This window comes from Carettochelys insculpta, chromosome 3, assembly GCF_033958435.1.
Source record: "Carettochelys insculpta isolate YL-2023 chromosome 3, ASM3395843v1, whole genome shotgun sequence".
Lineage (NCBI taxonomy): Eukaryota > Metazoa > Chordata > Testudines > Carettochelyidae > Carettochelys > Carettochelys insculpta.
The window spans coordinates 53,988,673-54,005,900 of NC_134139.1; the positions used below are offsets into that span (position 1 = coordinate 53,988,673).

The window sequence follows — 17,228 nt, forward strand, 5'->3', positions numbered from 1 at the left end:
GCACCGCCACATGCTCCTCCCACCAGGGGTGGTACGCGTACGTTGGCAGATGGCACTCGCGTACATGCCCCACCAGTGGTGGGAGGAGCGCGTTGCATCTCCAGCAATTGGCAGTGGCTCTTCCAGGCAGCAGCAGCAGCAGCTCTTGCTGCCACATGCAGTGGGCCCCCAGCCACAGTGGGACCCTTACTGCTGCAGCAAGGCCGCCAGCAGCAGACTCCGGTGGCCCCTCCTGTGGCCATGGGACTGGGGGAGCCTGGCAGGGGTGGTTCATAGTAAACCATAATTTAACTGATGTTCGGGTTTAATCGACACCCTTTCCCCCCCATTAGTCCATTAAATCAAGGGCTTCCTGTGATGCCAAAAACTAGAATTTTCCCAGAAAGGGTCAATGAGTTTTGCATTACTGCAAGGTTACCCCTGGGTAAAGCCCACTTCCCACACCAAGGGATTCAATAAATTCAGCCATTCCTCCTACGTCAGTTCTACACTTTAATTAGAAAGCAGGCATTATAACCATCACATCCAACCCTTACCATAAATGGAAATGGCTCCTAGAATGACCCACGCTGACCATTCGGGTAGATATTTAATGAAAACCAGTGCCATCAGAGCACTGATCATAATGAGATAGGCCTGCTGGAGCTGCAAGGGACCTTTCCAGTGGATACAAATCATCCCAACCGCTCCAAAATTCCAGATGATAAAGAACAAGGTGGGGTAATCCATGGCCACATTGTAGGTCTTCAGTACTTCACTGCAGAACAACCCAAAAGATGATTGAGCCAAGCAACAGAGAGTTGACAGGCAAGATGTCCTCACAGCACTAGTCAAACACACTTCAGGGCTGACTAAGATGAAGTCAGATCCTGAATTAAAAAAAATTCCTCTTGCCCAAGAGAAAGACTTTGACAGACCTGTAAGTTGGGCCTCCCCATTCCCAGCATCCGAACTCCCCAGGAGAGCTACGGCGGTCACCCAAACTAAGGCCATCCTGTTGCACATGGGCTGACAGGAGCAGCAATCCCATAAGGCCTAGCTGGAAGCAGCACCAGTTCCACAAACTTGTTTTTGCCACCCACAGCAGGAACCGCCATCATTACTTCCCATCACAACTGTCCACTGGCCTTGCAGTCAAGGACTCCTCCCAGTTCTCCAATGTTTTATGGCGACAGGGTGGACACCACACAGCATACAAGTATTGTGTTGCTTTATACTTATGGCATCAACAGTGAATGACGCCAAATGACACGATTGCTCACTCAGGTGAGCAAAATTTCCAGACTGAGCTGAAAATAGAGTGCAGCCTTGTGGACAGCATTTAGCAGAGCCAGAAAATGAGAAACACCCTGTCCAAGGTTCAATTTCAAGACAAAATAAAGAAAACTGTCATTAGCAAGTTAGATGTAAGGTGTGACTCAGAACTGAAGGGAGAAAAAATTGGCACTATGTCTCTGTAAAAGGAAGCATATTGTTTCAAGTAATAGCACTCCCACTTCCACCCTCAGAAAAGGGTCTCTCAGGCCCAGTTTCCTGGTGCCATTACTGCACTAAACAGCTGGAAACATCAGCAATAGCCACCACCCTTCACTACCAGGGAGCCTTCTGTGGAAGGAACGCCATTTGCCATATTTAAAAGGCAAAGATAAGGCAAACAGGTTTTTTTTGTCTACTGAGGCTTAGTTAGCCTGACAACGTATCATAAATATGCCAGATGACAGACCATAGTACGTTTTGTAAAGACAACAAAGTCTGAGTTACAGGACCCTGTTTCCAGCTACACTTCAGTCTTTGCTGATACATGAGGGAAAGACGATTATGTTTTTCTTGGCATGAGTTTCACTATCTGCTGCAAACACAAGAGTTTAATGAATTACTCAATTACTACAGTACCAGCAGAATGTCTGCGCTTACCCTAGATAGATGTAGGTGAAAAGGAAAAGCAGCATCAGTGATGAAAGAATCAACCAGCCGTGGATAAACTGTTCAATGGAAAGACAGGAGAGTAGCTGAGATGGGTGGATGACGTCTTCACAGGGTAGTACTGCATGCACCGCTGTTGTCAGGGACCTCCACGGGTTGCCAGGTCTACCCCTCAACACATGTGCACTCCATAGGAAAGGGAGAGGGACACCCATAGGCTACCCAATTACCTCCTACCCCCCATTTCTCTCTGGCTTTACAAGCTCTTTAAGCATGCTACTTGTACCCTGCTGCTGCAGTTTCCTCTCCTCCAATTCCCTTTTGGATCCACTGCAGTCTGGCTTCCAACTGCTCCACAACACTGAAACCTCCCTGGTTCAAATTGCCAATGACAAAGCTAGAGGAGGACTCTGATTATCTGCAGCTAAGCCTCTGAATTCATCATCTGCTTTCACAGCTGATTCCTTCCACCCTGAACGTTCTCAGCTGTGCTCCAATTGATCAGATCCAGAGGCAGAAGGACACTTAGTTCACTTCTTCTCCCACACCCTTCTGGTGCTCCCCTCTCCCCAGCACCCAGACTCTGTTTTTAATTGCTTTGTCTTTTCCTTCTCTGTTCTCTGGGAAGACATTCAGCTGTCAAAATCTCTTTCAGCTCTCCACCCCATAAAAGAAGTCTCACATCGCTTCCTGGGCAGCCTGCTGACATTTCACACAACATGGCAAGAAATGAATTTCCTTTAACTACTTCTCCTCCCCTACTCCACCCACCACAGACAACTCCAAACCAATCCTCACAGCCAGGGACTATTTACTTCTCAGAAAGCTGGTCTTACACTCTTGAAAAAGAGGAAACTGGGGAGATGTCTTGATACAACCATGCTATCTTCATTTGCCAATATCAGTTAGGGCAGAAATTAAATTCTCTCATATCCTCACTCAAAACTAAAGGATTGAAGCCAAAATGGAAACCACAGAACAAAGTCACAGACCTTTAATTTACAGAATAGAGCTGGGGAGAGGGTGGGAGAGGAAATCCACAAGTTTTATTTAATAAACTCAGGTTAACCTGGAGCGTAGACAGAGCAGTTATACAGCTCTGTTACACGTGAAGTGTGATTTCTGAAGTGCTTAAATTCCAGAGTGACCATACCTCAAAACCAACTGCAAGAAGTGGAGACACAAAGAAAATGCAGTTTTAGTTCAGTGCTGAACTTTACACAACGGCTGTTGTAGTTTGTTGCAGGCAAGAGGTGGGAGATGGGGCCTATGTGGTTTTGGTTTTACACTATACAAAAAGAAATCTAGCTATGAGCAGCTAACAGTCACAAAAATAAGACCAGCAGCAGGTTAGTTATCTGTGAATGCCAACTGGTTGTGAAGAGGCATGATAATAAAGTCTAAAACTGCTGGTAACTGCTATTCTAAAAGGAGATTCTAATTAGGTGTAAAATTTAGAGGCGCTAATGCAATGCCTACATGTCTCTCACCACCACACAAACCCTCTGAAGCTAATTTCAGATGATTTTGCTGATTACTATAGGAGAGCTGGGGAGAACCCTGAATGATCTGACCCCTGACTGAGATACCCCACTCCCTTCGTGCTCCAACACCATGGGCAGGTGATCGAAGGTGGGAACTGAGGTCCAGAAGGGCTTCCCCCAGGCCAGACTAACTCTTCTGGGACCCCAGGAATGCAGGAATAGACTATGAGTAAGGGGAGGCACTTACTGGAAAGGCCTTCCTACTGCCATTCCCAGCCACCACCCCTCCCTGCTACTGATTGGCCAGAATTCCAGCCAATCAAAGCAGTGGGGGAAGCCTATCCAGGCAGCACTGTGTTGCCATTCCCCCACCGCAGGATGGGGAGGAGGAGTGGTGGCAGTACCACTTCCTGCCCTCACCAGGCAGAGACCATGGGCTGGAACCGTCCTACCTTGCCTGACTCCAGGCCATGAAGCTGAGGGCTCCAACGCACACCTCACCCCCGCCCAGTTGCTGCATGCTGGATGTTGGGGAGGGGAGCCCTGAGCCTTGCAGGGCTGGATCCCCATCCCTGCTATAGGACTTTTATTTTGTCCAGCATAAATCCCTTACCTTGTAACAACGATATTTATACAGTACAACCAGGAACACGGTCATTATGATGATAACACTGATCATTATGATGGTGTTTAGCACGGAGTTGAGGAGACGCTGGCCCACAGAAGGCGTATCTTCACTAAAAGGGGTGTAGATCCTGCAGAACAAACAAGATGCAACATAGGAAACAGATAGGCACTAGACTATTTCAGAGCCACTGAGGTCAGTGTCTGATTTCCATGATCACAGGAATCCCAACATGTTCTTAGTGAGCATGCACGGCAGGGAATCCTTTGGGCCACTAATAGGGAAGTGACCATTAACTACAGCATCTTTGTTTAAAAGACATTCTTTGTGCTCATGGAAGTCTCTTCAGGCTACTTGTTATTTCTGTTGCTTGTCTCTGGAACCTTGTATTTCTGCTCTATATATTGTGTGTGATAAGGTAAAAAGACTGCACCATTGATTTCTAGGGTATTAATCTCACTTCCATGTTTCGCACATCGTAACATTTCATTTCCTTCCACAATATTCCAGGAACATGAAATCCCCTTTCAATCCCCTAATGAAACGCACTCCCCCCCTTCCCTCCCCCAGTACAGCCTCAACAATGGCCTCAGTCATTGTCCTCATCAAGGGGGAATAGATGGAACTTTTCTGTGCCTCTGAATGCGAATCTGTAAAAGCCACACAGAGACCACCGAGCAGTAAGCGTCTCTGCCAACCACCAAGTGATTTGCACTATGTCCTATTTGCTGCCAGCTGGTGGATGAAGAGACTGGGAATCCGACCTCAGTTTCTATAATGCAGTGGGAAGCAACTTCTTTACAATCTCCGAGGTAGCTGGAATCAAATCAGTTAAAGGCCTGTCCAGATGACCACCCTAATATCAGTGCCCATTTCCTCACTCTGGTTTGTAACAGGTACACTAGGATTCACTCCTGTCACCTACATTTAGTATATTTTGGATTGTTCAAAAAGATCAGTCTTTGTTAACAGAGTTAACTCTTAACTGAGTAGATAAGGGTTTTCCCATTCCGCTGCATAAGGTCACCATTACATCCAGTTCTGCGTACACAGGAAGTGCTCATCATTCAAGAAAGGACAGCCACACATGCATACACTGCTTTTAGGAACCTACGTACAGCTGCCCATTCTTCTCCGTGTAGAAGCGCACCGACTTTATGGTGGCAACAACAACAATCATACACAGCGTGACAGGCACGAAGAGCATGATCACATGCTTTGCTCCATATTTCAGCGTCAGTTCCTCTTCCTCATTGTCCAGAGTGACGGCTCTCGCTGGAAGTCCTGAGTCAGCATTTCCTCCATCGACATCACTAGGGCTACGACTGCCACCAGTATGCCTCTTCTGAAAAAAGGGGTTAGAGCACATGCATAAGACCCTCTTTATTTTCTACGCCGAGCATTCACCAATTACATTTCCTAGTAATATACAGCAGCACCCCATAAGGAGCTTTAAGTGGAAGTGAACATGTAAGCCTTAGGACTCACAATGACACCACCACCTGTGCTGGACATGCAAACAAATTGGAAAAAAATTTTTAAAAATCTTAAGCAACATTTCCCCAAGCAGGGTCCATGGCTCAGTATTGCTCCTTGGGGGAAAAAAAAATACCCGTCCTTAGAAAAAATACAAATTATCGTGCACGATCCTACGAATTTGGTACATTTCCTATTTTCCTGCATAATTAAGGTAACAAGAAGTTAGGCACTTAAGTATTTTATAATCAAGATTTATATTATGTACTATTATTATTGTGAATAAATAAAACAATGAAAATTAATTTTTCATTTTTTTTAAACAGATGCATTTATATTTTTGGGCCACAAAAAAGGGTACTGGAAAAAAAATGGGTTCCAACTATATAAAGTTTGGGAAGCTCTGATCTAAAACATAAACATCTGCAGATATTTAAAATTTGGGGAAGAGAGGTACACACAAAATTAGAAGTAAAGGAAATTCCAGCTGAAAGGTCAGACGCTCCACCATTTGAATCTGTTCTTTCAGCAAGCCTGTTCTTGTGTTACAGGGTTGCTTCAGGAGAAATATTATTCTCCTTAGCCTCTGACCACAGGACAGAAGGAGCAATGGGCTTAAACTGCAACACGGGAGGTTTAAATTGGACGTTAGAAAAAACTTCCCAACTGTCAGGGTGGTTAAACACCGGAATAAATTGCCTAGGGAGATTGTGGCATTTCCATCATTGGAGATCTCTAGGAACAGGTTAAACAAACACCTGTCAGAGATGATCTAGATGGTGTTTTGTCCTGCTGCGAGCATAGGGGATTGGACTTGATGACATCAAGGTCCTTTCCTAGTTCTAATAATCTGATTCACTATTACTTGGATCAGATCCAATTTAACATCTGTTTCATTTGCCCACAACAGAGGAAGCTCTGGAGAGTAGATCAGGCGGCTAGTTGAAAGCTTCCTTGTTTGATTAAAGAGCCAGCAAGAGCATCCTTCCAAAAAAAAGAAAAATCACGTGAATCAGATCACACTTAAAACCTATAACTCTAGCAACTGGCAACAGAGGGGCCTGCAGAGACAGGGAAAGAAAAGACCATTATGGGAAAATGGCAGTGAGCACTCTTGCTGTTATTTAAGAAATACACAAACTGCAGTACCTGCAAAACAAGGGCTGATCTCCCCTAGAAAGCACTGCATGATTTGGTCAGCAAAGCAGCAGTGGCAACATATCACATTCCCTCCCTTTCCTGAAGCTGTACACAGGGATAGCTCAGTGGTTTGAGCATTGGCCTGCTAAAGCCTGGGTTGTGAGCTCAATCCTTGAAGAGGCCATTTAGGGATTGGGGCAAACAGATGTCAGAGATGGTGCTTGGTCCTGCCAAGAAGGCAGGGGACTGGACTAGATGACCTCCCAAGGTCCCTTCCAGTTCTAGGAGATGTGTATCTGCATTATATTATTACCCTGTGGGCCTGGGTTTCTGCTTCTTCCGGTGCTTGCAGGCCATCCTGATAAGAGGGTACAGGAGGGCTTTCTGCTGACATCAGTGATGTTCTCTCATTGCAGGCTTCCTCTTCGCTGTCTGAGCTGTTCATGAATGTAATCATCATTGGTTTCACACACAGTGCCTTGAAGCAAACACAATAAGAGGAGAGAGAGAAAACATTAAAGCCATGAAACAAACTAAAAGCCACAGACACCGAACTGGAAACCTAAACAAGAAGTGCAGTTGCAATGGGGATGTTCTAGTAGGCGTTGTGACTTCCTATCTTACTGCACCACGATAAACTAGCACACTGAAAAACACATGTTCTAGACGCAGTTAGATAGCGGGCTTTTTCTTCTCCACTTGGGCTGGGGAAGTGGAATTCAGTGCTCCATTAGCAGCCAAATGAGATTCAAGTCCTCTTTTTAGCCAGTGTGCATGGCTGCAGTAGCTGTTCTGTCTCCAAGTTGAGGCACAGTGGTGAGGAGGAAAGAAGGACCTCTTAAGAGTTGGAGCGCAGCTCATTCTTCAATGGCCCAATTAATGTATCACCTCTGTTGGTAGCCAGTTGTGAGCTCTCTTACCATTTCTCTGCTTGAAAGCCGATTGGATTCAATGCACAAGCCATCAAGCAGCAGCCAGACGTTGGTAAAGCTTTGGTCACTGAGAACCTGAGTCAGAGTCCAGCCAATCCATTGAAATGCACGTATATAGCAGCCTTCGTCATACGAATGGAGGAGTTGAGAATCCCTAAGCAACTCCTCGATGGTGAACTCTCTCAGGGCAAAAGGAATCAAGTTAGGCCTCGCAAGAGATATAAGGACTGCGCGAAGGCTAACATTGCTTATGCTGGTTTAAAACCAGATCAGCTAGAGCAGCATGCAAAAGATCAAACAGGCTGGCGTGCTCTCGTACGACACGCGTATGACAACCCTGAAGAGCAGCGACGCGTGCGCCTCATTGATGCTCGTGAAAGGAAGAAAGCAACAGCAGCAGCCACACCAACAGAGCCAGGACAATTCCCTTACCCCCACTGTGAACGCCCATGCCGTTCAAAGCTTGGACTCCTCAGCCACATGTGAGTCCACAACCGATGAGCCTGTGCAAGCTCAAGACGTCATCGTCAGACACGATGGACTACCTACATATGAATTTCAAAGGGAATTATTCCGCTCCCCTACTGAGCATGACAGGAAGACTGATTTCCTGAAATAAGAATGCTCTCCCACTGCAAGTTAGCCAACACTGCCCCAGCTGCACTGTTTCGTAGAGAAAGATGAAGACACTTGAAAGGGGAACAGCTTGGAATTTAACAGTACAGATGTCATTGTGTTCACCTGATTCCATATGCAGCTATTCAGAAACTAAAAATAGTGACACAGAGAAGAGGAACAACGTTGTTTATTTTAACTCAGTGGAGAGACTAAGAGGTCTGCCCTTGCCAGCATACATTAGCCAAGGATTTCAGTCAGCCTGAAAAATGTACCTACTTTGCTTCCCCATGCTTATCAGAGAGGCTTCTGTGCTGCAGCAGATTCAGGGCAGCTCTGCCCAGGATTTAGCACTTCACTGTTCAATTTAGAGAGGCAGCTAAATGAATCTGGTCACTTCTAGTTTTGCAGGCACGTTCGGTGAAGGCAAAACCAACCCTTTGTGTCGATTCACTTAAAAGCTGTAAGCATGAGACTCCTCACAATATTTATGGTAAATTTAATCCAAGGACCATGACAAAGAAGCCCACCTCAGCACAAGAGGCAGCTGTTGGTCCCCCTTTTAAACCTGAAATAGAAGTAAGAGAATTTCAGTGAGTTGGCCATTGCCACTGACCAAGTCCTGATTCACGCCCACCATCCAAGCAGCAGGACCTTCTGGAAGAGAGCATAGCCTAGAGTTTCAGATGTGGTGGTGTGAGAGAGAGCTAGGAGACTGCTCTCTCTTCTCACTGTGCTTAGCTTTACGAAAAATAAAGAAATCCCCTCAACTACTCTTGACCCTCACTCACTTTGTCCCTTCCCCTCAAAGAGGACTTTTCAGAAAGAAAAATCCACCTCCCGCATGAAATACTCTTTCCAAAAGAGTCTCCCCTATTTTCCCTTCAAAGCCTGAATTATCAGTGTGATTCCTGCATTATCAGTAAAAGCAACACAGTTCAGCAGTGAAAGAGATGGTAGAAGCACTCCATTCAGGGCTATGTTCTTGCTCAGCAGAGTAAAACCTGGTGACTCAAGTTCTCAGAAGCATTCCTGCACTTTTGTGGCTGTCCATCTTGCACAGGCAGGTCACCTGCTGATGGGTAATTCTCAGAACACTCAGACAACGAAAAGTACACGTGCACTCACATTTCTTGTATCACAGGGACAGCCAGGTTGGCTGTGTCCACAAAAACAAGGAGTCCTGTGGCACCTTAAAGACTAACAGATTTATTCAGGCATAAGCTTTCACAGGCAAAAACCTACTAAATCTTATGCCCAAATAAATGTGTTAGTCTTTAAGGTGCCACAGGACCTCCTGTTGTTTTCACAATTCTTGAAAATTTTGACCCAACTCTCTAGAAACTAGGCAAGTTATGAAACACATGAAGTTGAGTCTATAAAGGGGAAGTCAGGGTTGTGTTTTATACACAGTCACTCACACATTGCATCCTTCTGAATCAGTGAAAGGAGAAAAGGCAAGATAATATATGCTGCTGACTATAACATCTGTCTACTAGCCCTCCAGCCAACATAGCTGAAATGACTCCACACAGCTTCTGTATGTGTCAGAGAACCAAGTGAAGAACAAATAGGCCAGTCTCAAGCAGCGTAGCCCCAATTTTAGGTTTTTACACATCTTTAATATATTCAGCAAAGTACACACACACACACACAGAGCAGAAAAAGTCAGAATCATAGAACACTAGAACTGGAAGGCGCCTTGAGAAATCGTCAAGTCCTGTCCCCTGCCCGCACAGCAGAACCACCACCACCTAGATATTTGGGTGTAAGCTTTCCCCATCAGCTTCTGCAACTTGAACAATACAGCATAATGCTACTTCACAGGACCAGTAGCCTGTTTTAACCGGCAAAGATGTTTCACTTCTGCACTTGGCACAAGAAGCAGAAGTAGCAGTTACAGTCTCAAAACTTCTTCCACTTTCACTAACCTTGGGCACTGGCAATTTCAATAATCTTAGGGTTAGCAAGACAAAAGGACATTTTGCATTTTAAATCAGGTTCTATAAAAGCTTGACAGCATCTCTTTGAAGGGGGAATAAAAGAAATGCACAGATGTGACAAAGTAATTTTAAGATAGTCCCAATCACATTAAATTTAAGATCAGATCAAGACAAGTGGTTTTACCAATCCCGCCTTCCTTTGCTTGTAAAGTTTTGCTTTAATGGTGCGTTGGCTATAAGTCTCTGATGTAACAATACAGCATCAGAAGGTCTGGTCTAGGGCTGTGTCTAGATTGCTGAGAACCATCTGCAAAAGATATGCAAATTGCATTTGCATATCTTTTGCAGACAATTCTGTCAGGAGAAGTTTTTTCCAACATTTGGCCTGTCCACACAAGACCAAATGTCAGAAAAACTCGTGTGTTGAGACATCCCTTCTTCCTCGTAGAACAAGATGTACAGGGGCATCAACAGAACGCTCCTGACCTGTAGCTCTCCCCCAAGAAATCTGAAGTCTGGATGCATGCTTTGCTGACAAAACTTCTGTCAACAGAAGTTTGGTTGATGGAAACCTGCAGTCTAGACATAGCCTACATTGGTACAAGCAACTGACCCTTCAATGGATACTATTCCAAGAGGACCGATTCCATGCAAAGCTAGAATGGTCCTATTTCCTTTCTGAATCTTCTTCCTTATGGGAATTAACCCCTTGGAGGTCGGTAAATTTGTCCCAAAATGGAGACAAATAAGAACATTCCCATCCCTTTCTCTCAGAATCTGGCAGTCAGCTTCTCTAATACCCCCATTTCTTCTACAGGCTGAGCCTCCTTAATCCACAATCCACAACTGTAATTCAGCACAATTTTAGTTAGCCAGACAGCCTCCTATCATGGGTGTGGCCAGGCTTCCCCATGGTCCCATAAAGTTTGTTTACAGCCACCAGTCCTGGTCCTCAATGGGTGCTGTTATTTAACTGTAATTTACCCCTAAGTGTCTTCTAAGAGTCCAGTGTGCAGTGGAAGGGTTAGTAATGCTGCTAGACAACACTGACGTTCCACCGTCTGGCAAATTCTCTTGTCTGACACTGGTCAAGTCCCAAGGGTGTCAGATGAGAGAGTTTCAACCTGTACCTGATTCTAAAAAGGTGTATTCTGGACCATCGGGTCTAGCAGTTCAAGCAGCACTTGCTACAAAACATTTAACTAAGATTTTAAGGTCCAACCTGACCCCTCTCTCATGCATTTGTTGAGCATGGTCAGCGTGCTAAGAGCTGTGCAGAGTCAAAGGCCTTGTTTTTCTCCTGCTTAAGGAGCTCACGCTTCAAGCAGAAAGACTACACAATGGAGAGAGAGCACCAGCTGACCAAGTGGAGAAGGTCTAAGTAGAACTGTTTGTTTCTACACCATTTTTGTCTAATGGACTACTGTTGACAGGTTTCCCTGAAACAGTGGACGGTAAAGAGGTATACACTCATCCCTCGCTCTACGGATACAATCGGTTCCCAACTTTGTGCTCATAGGCAAAAACTCATAAGAGGGACACTAAATTCTCATTAAAATACATGTAAAAGTCTCTGATTGGTTCCTAGAGCTGGGGGAAAGAATGGCAGCCAGTAGCGCTGCTTTTGGAACGTAAGTGAACCTTGGGTTTGGGGTGGGAAAAGGTTAAAGGCTGGGGGCAGTTTAGGGCCATGAGTGGGAGGAAGGGTTAAAACCTGGTGGCTGGGTGGGGTTCAGGCTACTGAAGGTTGCGTGTGTGGTCCAGCAGGGGCGTGAGGTCAGGCTGCGGCAGGTTAGGTCTACCGGGCTGGCTGGGAGGGGAGCCAGGGGTCAGGCTGCCACAGGGCCAGTCTGCGGGGCCGGTGGGGGGCGTTTAAGGCTGCCGCGGGTTTGGGCCGTGGGGCCGGCACAGGGGTCAGGCTGCCATGGGGCCAGTCTGAGGGGCCGGCAGCTAGGAAGGGGGGGGGTGCGGGTCAGGCTGCTGCGGGGCCAAGGGTTGTGGGGAGTGTCAGGCTGCCCTGGGTAGGCTCAGCAGGGCCAGTGGAGGTGCGGGGCTCAGGCTGCCACACAGAGGGGATTATCCTCATATTAGCGGGGGAGTTCACTCGTAGAGTGAACTATGGTAAGTAAACGTGTCCCTCATTTTAGCGAGTACTCGCAAGTGAAGTACTCGTTTAACGAGGGATGAGCGTATATGAACCCAGAGGATTCCTGGCTAAGGAGAGCAATGGAGTTCCACCCAACAGGAAGCAAAGAAAGTTGCATCCATAGAGTCTGCTATAGTTGGCCACTTTACCAGATAGAAGTTGTGTACTGACAAAGTTCTCCTAGGCTGTGGCCAGAAGACTAAAGGAAATCAGTGACGAAAGCAGGAAAGGTCAAGATGAACACTTCTTTTATGCCACCAGCAGCTTTCAAAGGAAAAAGTAAACAAACATAGGCTTAATCATTTGTATTGTTCAGAAAACTTTTGAGTGTAAGCCAGTGAATAAAGTAGACAAGGAAAAGCAACATTACTTTTCAATATGATCCTAATAAGTGACAAGATCACACAGTTTTTTCTACTTATCCCCCTGTAAAGCCAGGGGTTGGTAGAATTCTCTTAAGTTATTTAAAAAAAAAAAATCTTAGGTGTCAAGAGGCAGATCCTGCAAGCATGGATGACAAGAGCGAAATGGCAGGTGACGCTATGATACTAAATAATTGCTATAAATAAATGAAAGAGATGAAGAGGGAACCCAGAAGTCCCGGCTCAAAACCCCCGGCCTTTGTCATCACCCACATGCTTCCTACCACCTGTCTGAGAAGCTGATACATTTGAGAAGAGGAAAAGAACTATTTCACATGGTGGGGTCAGCTGGGTGTAGCTCCACTGAATTTGACAGAACTGAGGATATGGCCCACAAACAGCATCATTATTCCACTGTAACATGCATAGTTTCCTTTGTAGGCTAATTCCTTTGTAAGCTAAAGTTCCCTTTATACAACACACATATATGGCACGGAATGGCTCATTTATGGTGGTGGAAAATTTATTAATTGACTTTAAAGTTTTGAGACCTACTTATACAGTTCTCTTTGTTTGTAATTAGGTGAGGAGGCCTATTTTTTTCTAGCTAGGTTTAGCTCAAGAAAAAGCTCTGAAGTAATATAAGTAGGTTTTCCTTGAAGTTAGGCTGCCAGAGTCACCTCTATTGGCAAACACACAAATGGGGGAATAGGGAGTTTTTAGAAAATAACTGGGAAAACAAAGATAAAGGCAATATTAATCTTAAACTCCACCCACAAAAATAAACCTCATGTATACAAGTCCCCCAAATGACAGGAGGCTCAGAGTAAATTCTGCAGACATTGAAAACATGTCTCTTGAACAAGGCTTGATTACACCTTATGTGCTTTGCTGGGCTCCCTAGAGTTGGTTTGCTCTTTATTATTAAATGCTATTACCTGTCCTCCTGCACCTCAGGCTCCCAACCACTACCCACTATGGTACCATAAGTTGAAATTTCACCAGCCAACATAGCTACCACTGCTCTGTGGTACAACTATGCAGTTGGAAGTTCTCTTGTGCAGACGTAGCCTTAAAGTAGATAAGTACCTGGGCAACTGAGTTCAGACCTCAGACAGATCAAAGGGGCAGTTCACTCCTTCGAGGACCATTGTTGCAGGCTCAGCACATTGGCACAGACCTCCCTGTTTTAGTTACACTTTTGCAGCTGTTTCTGAGCCTGAACAGCAGGGAGATGATAAATACTATGTATTTGTACAATGTGTTTCATCCCAAGAACCCAACAGGGCTATGTAAACCATTTGCCAACAGCAGCATCAGCTACCTTTGAAGTGAGGGCTGGCACTGGCAACAAACCAGCATGCTGCTAGAGATGTAAAGTTTTGGTCTAGAAAGAAGTAAGACTGTCTGCTAGGAAAGATCTTTAATGTCCAAGGAGAGGAGACCGCACCTAATTTTACAGATTCAACCAAAGGTGCCTCACTTCAAGCTTCCCATTAAAATCACACACCGTACAGAATTCATCTGTCTTGGAATTAGAGAGTCAGCTGGAGGGGAGGAATGTTGTTGATCTTGTGGTGAAAGTCCTTGAGTGGCACTAGAGAATTCTTGGGTTAGTTGAAACTCTGTGACAGAGCTTTACAAGTTGATTTTGGGCAACACACTTTCATCTCTATTTTAAGCCCTGAGATTGAAATGTTTAGCCTTCTTGGAACCATGAAGCCAAATCTGTGTTAGATGATGATAAAAATATTATTACACCTTAGGGATACCAAAAGATACGATAGTCCATTATGTCTCGTATCTTTTGGTATCCCTAAGGTGTAATAATATTTTTATCATCATCTAACACAGATTTGGCTTCATGGTTCCAAGAAGGCTAAACATTTCAATCTCAGGGCTTAAAATAAACACACTTCCCCTTCAGGCAGAAGGTCTGACAGAGTTTCCCTGCAATGGATAGTTTATTGTGAGCAGGAATATTCGAAGGAATAATGATACAAAGAGTAGTGAATATCTGCATTAACTCACGCATGCACCATCTGCCTCTTACCTACTTCCTTGATCTGTATATTTTCATAGGGCAAAACCCCTCTCTCAGATCCACAGAGCAAACTCTGTCAGATGTGGCAGTCCACTGTACCTACATGTCTGTAAATTTCGGTATAATGGCAGAATGTAAAAGTACAGATCATGCAGGTGAAAAAAGTCCCTCCTCCAGTACGGATGCTAGAGGATGCACCTGGGTATCTACAACAATTTCTCTGAAAGTTACTGCTGTTACCACCTACAGAAAATGGGAATGTTGTCAGGCAAAGCTGTCACTAGGCATCATAGGAAACCTTCAAGCCCTCCCCATCTGGAAGGCATACCCAAGTTCAGACTCTCATTTAAATGCTTCTCAGCTGTGCAACAACTCTTTGGATACAGTTGTGGTCCCGATTTCTTTTTGAAAAGATATTCCTGGCATTTCTAACCTAGCAGTCTCACTTCTGTCTTCAACTCAGTGTGATCAATAGCAATCTTTAAAGCCTGAAGATTATGCAACATTCCTATATGGCTTGGTCAGCGCAACCTATAAAAGCTTGTCACAAAAACTAAATACATCATGTTACAGGACTGCAAATCAGTGGACAGGCAGCAAGGACACTGGCTGCTGAGTCACCTACGAAACATTCTGAGACCCATGTGCCAGGGAAATTTTCTAGGCCATTCATATAAGGATCACCAACATTCATTTCAAACAAATACCAAGTGATAATATATTTCAGAGGGGAATAATAATAATAATAATAATCAGGATGTGGGCTTCATTCATTGCTCAGCCTTAGTTTGACCATAGGACCTAGCAGCCATCCACTCATATCTCATTTTCCCTTATTTAGGCAATAGGGACAAATGCTCACCTTCCTTATAGCAGAGACATAAGGCTAGATGTCCATGGAGAGCCTCAGATCAATAGTGCTTTTAAAAAATAGGAAGAAAAATGTCAAGAAATGCCAACCCTTCTTGTTATGAAATGAGAATATTAACCTTGTAATTCCCCCCTAGGATCACATCAATTTAAAGCACAAACCTGTAGGTGAATGAATACAATAATAGCTTGCAGCAGTAGTTCATAAAAAAGGGAATATTCAGAAAGGAACTATGTTAGCATTCTTCCAAAATGAAGCAATGAGTCTGCAGGAAAAGAAAACTAATATTTGGTCCCCATGTTTCCAAAAACTTCCTATAAAACAATTTGTTTGTAGCTATCCTGCAGTCTTCTGAAGCCAAAACACCATAACACAAGACTTGGAAATCAGAAACAGAAAATTAAGCAAACACCAACATGAAACCGACTGGGTTAACTTAATTCCTTGGCTGTTTCAGGTCTGAAACAATGTTATGACGACTAGAATCAGAGACTTTTAAATTGTTTCAGCCTTAACGGAGGGAAGGGCCTTCCGACCCTGAGATGCCCAGGGATTAAGTTTTATGCAAGTCCACATTCTTCCTGCCAGAGAGAGTTTCACGGTGCCAGTCTGCACGCAGGGTCAAGGAACCAACTCTGGCCTGAACGGACACCGGGGAAGTGCCTAGCGAACCGAGCCCAGAGGCCCAACTTCCGCCGCCCGAGCTAGGAGGCAGAAGATACAGGCCAGGAGTAGGCACGCAGAGAAGGCAGTACCGGGGTGTTACTACAGAGGCCCCGAGCTGCAACACCACGACAGCCCAGCCTGTCTCATCCCCCGCGCTCCCCCAGCAGAAGGAGCGCTGCCAGCAGGAGCCGAGAGCCCGGCTCCACGAAGCCGCGCACAGGGCAGTCTTACCTTACGCAGCCCAGCCCAGCGCTCTCCCCAGCCGCATTTGCAGCTAGCCCACGCGAGTCCACGGCACCCGGCTCCACACTACCAGCCTGTTTACCCAGCCCCGGCAAAGCTCCACCCCGCTCCATTCCCATTGGCTCCGCCGCGTTCCACTTCCGAACGCGGGCCTGGCAAGAGCGCGGGTTCTGATTAGCCGAGTCGGCTGTCGCCCACCGCCAGCCTCCTCCCACCCAGAAGCCTCTCGTTCAATAGAGAGCCGGCGTGGGAAGGAACAGCCAATGGAAAGACGGCGTGCAGCGTGAGCAGGTTTCTCTCTCTTTCCCCAGCTGACTGCTGGGTCACTTAGCGGGTGGGAGAACGAGGAGCTCCCTGGCTTCACCGGCCCGGTTCCGGGGCCTGGGCTGGTGGGTCAGTGCTTTACCCTAGCTATGCAATTCGTGCCCTTCTGCTCTGGAAGCGTTTGATCCACACTTGTCTCCGGTGGAAATGGAGGCGCGAGGAACGGGGTAGTTTAGAGCAGTGCTTTTTTTTTTTTAAACTTTTTGAGACCACGAAACAAACAATAATATTTTTATGCAGAACACCTATGGACATTTTCTTCAAAAAATGTTGCCAGACAAAAAGAAGAAAAAAAAACCAACCCACACAGCAGTATATGCAGCAAAAACAAAATTAAGTAATTTATCCAGCTGTCACAGCGAGGAAGAAATAACAGCGTCTCTGGTTTTAAAAACAGAACATGTATACCATCAGTGTATTTTTCCAAACAGTCA

The 17,228-nt window shown here is 45.4% G+C and overlaps 1 protein-coding gene across 3 annotated transcripts in view; it reads right to left on the bottom strand.

The window, feature by feature from the left end:
* PSEN2 (presenilin 2) overlaps positions 1-16,578 on the bottom strand; it is a 29,518-nt gene extending 12,940 nt beyond the window's left edge. Inside the window, exons 1-8 of one of the 3 annotated variants that reach the window (XM_074989872.1) lie at positions 16,459-16,522; positions 15,723-15,826; positions 15,553-15,610; positions 6,962-7,126; positions 5,151-5,377; positions 4,021-4,162; positions 1,915-1,982; positions 537-757 (exon numbers count right to left, since the gene is read on the bottom strand). In XM_074989872.1, the coding sequence (XP_074845973.1) occupies positions 537-757; positions 1,915-1,982; positions 4,021-4,162; positions 5,151-5,377; positions 6,962-7,108 (805 nt within the window). In that variant the 5' untranslated portion in view covers positions 7,109-7,126; positions 15,553-15,610; positions 15,723-15,826; positions 16,459-16,522. Of the gene's footprint in view, positions 1-536; positions 758-1,914; positions 1,983-4,020; positions 4,163-5,150; positions 5,378-6,961; positions 7,127-15,552; positions 15,611-15,722; positions 15,827-16,458 lie in introns of all 3 variants that reach the window. The other 2 variants (XM_074989871.1, XM_074989873.1) reach the window with 2 other exon arrangements.
* Between the last annotated feature and the right edge of the window lie 650 nt (positions 16,579-17,228).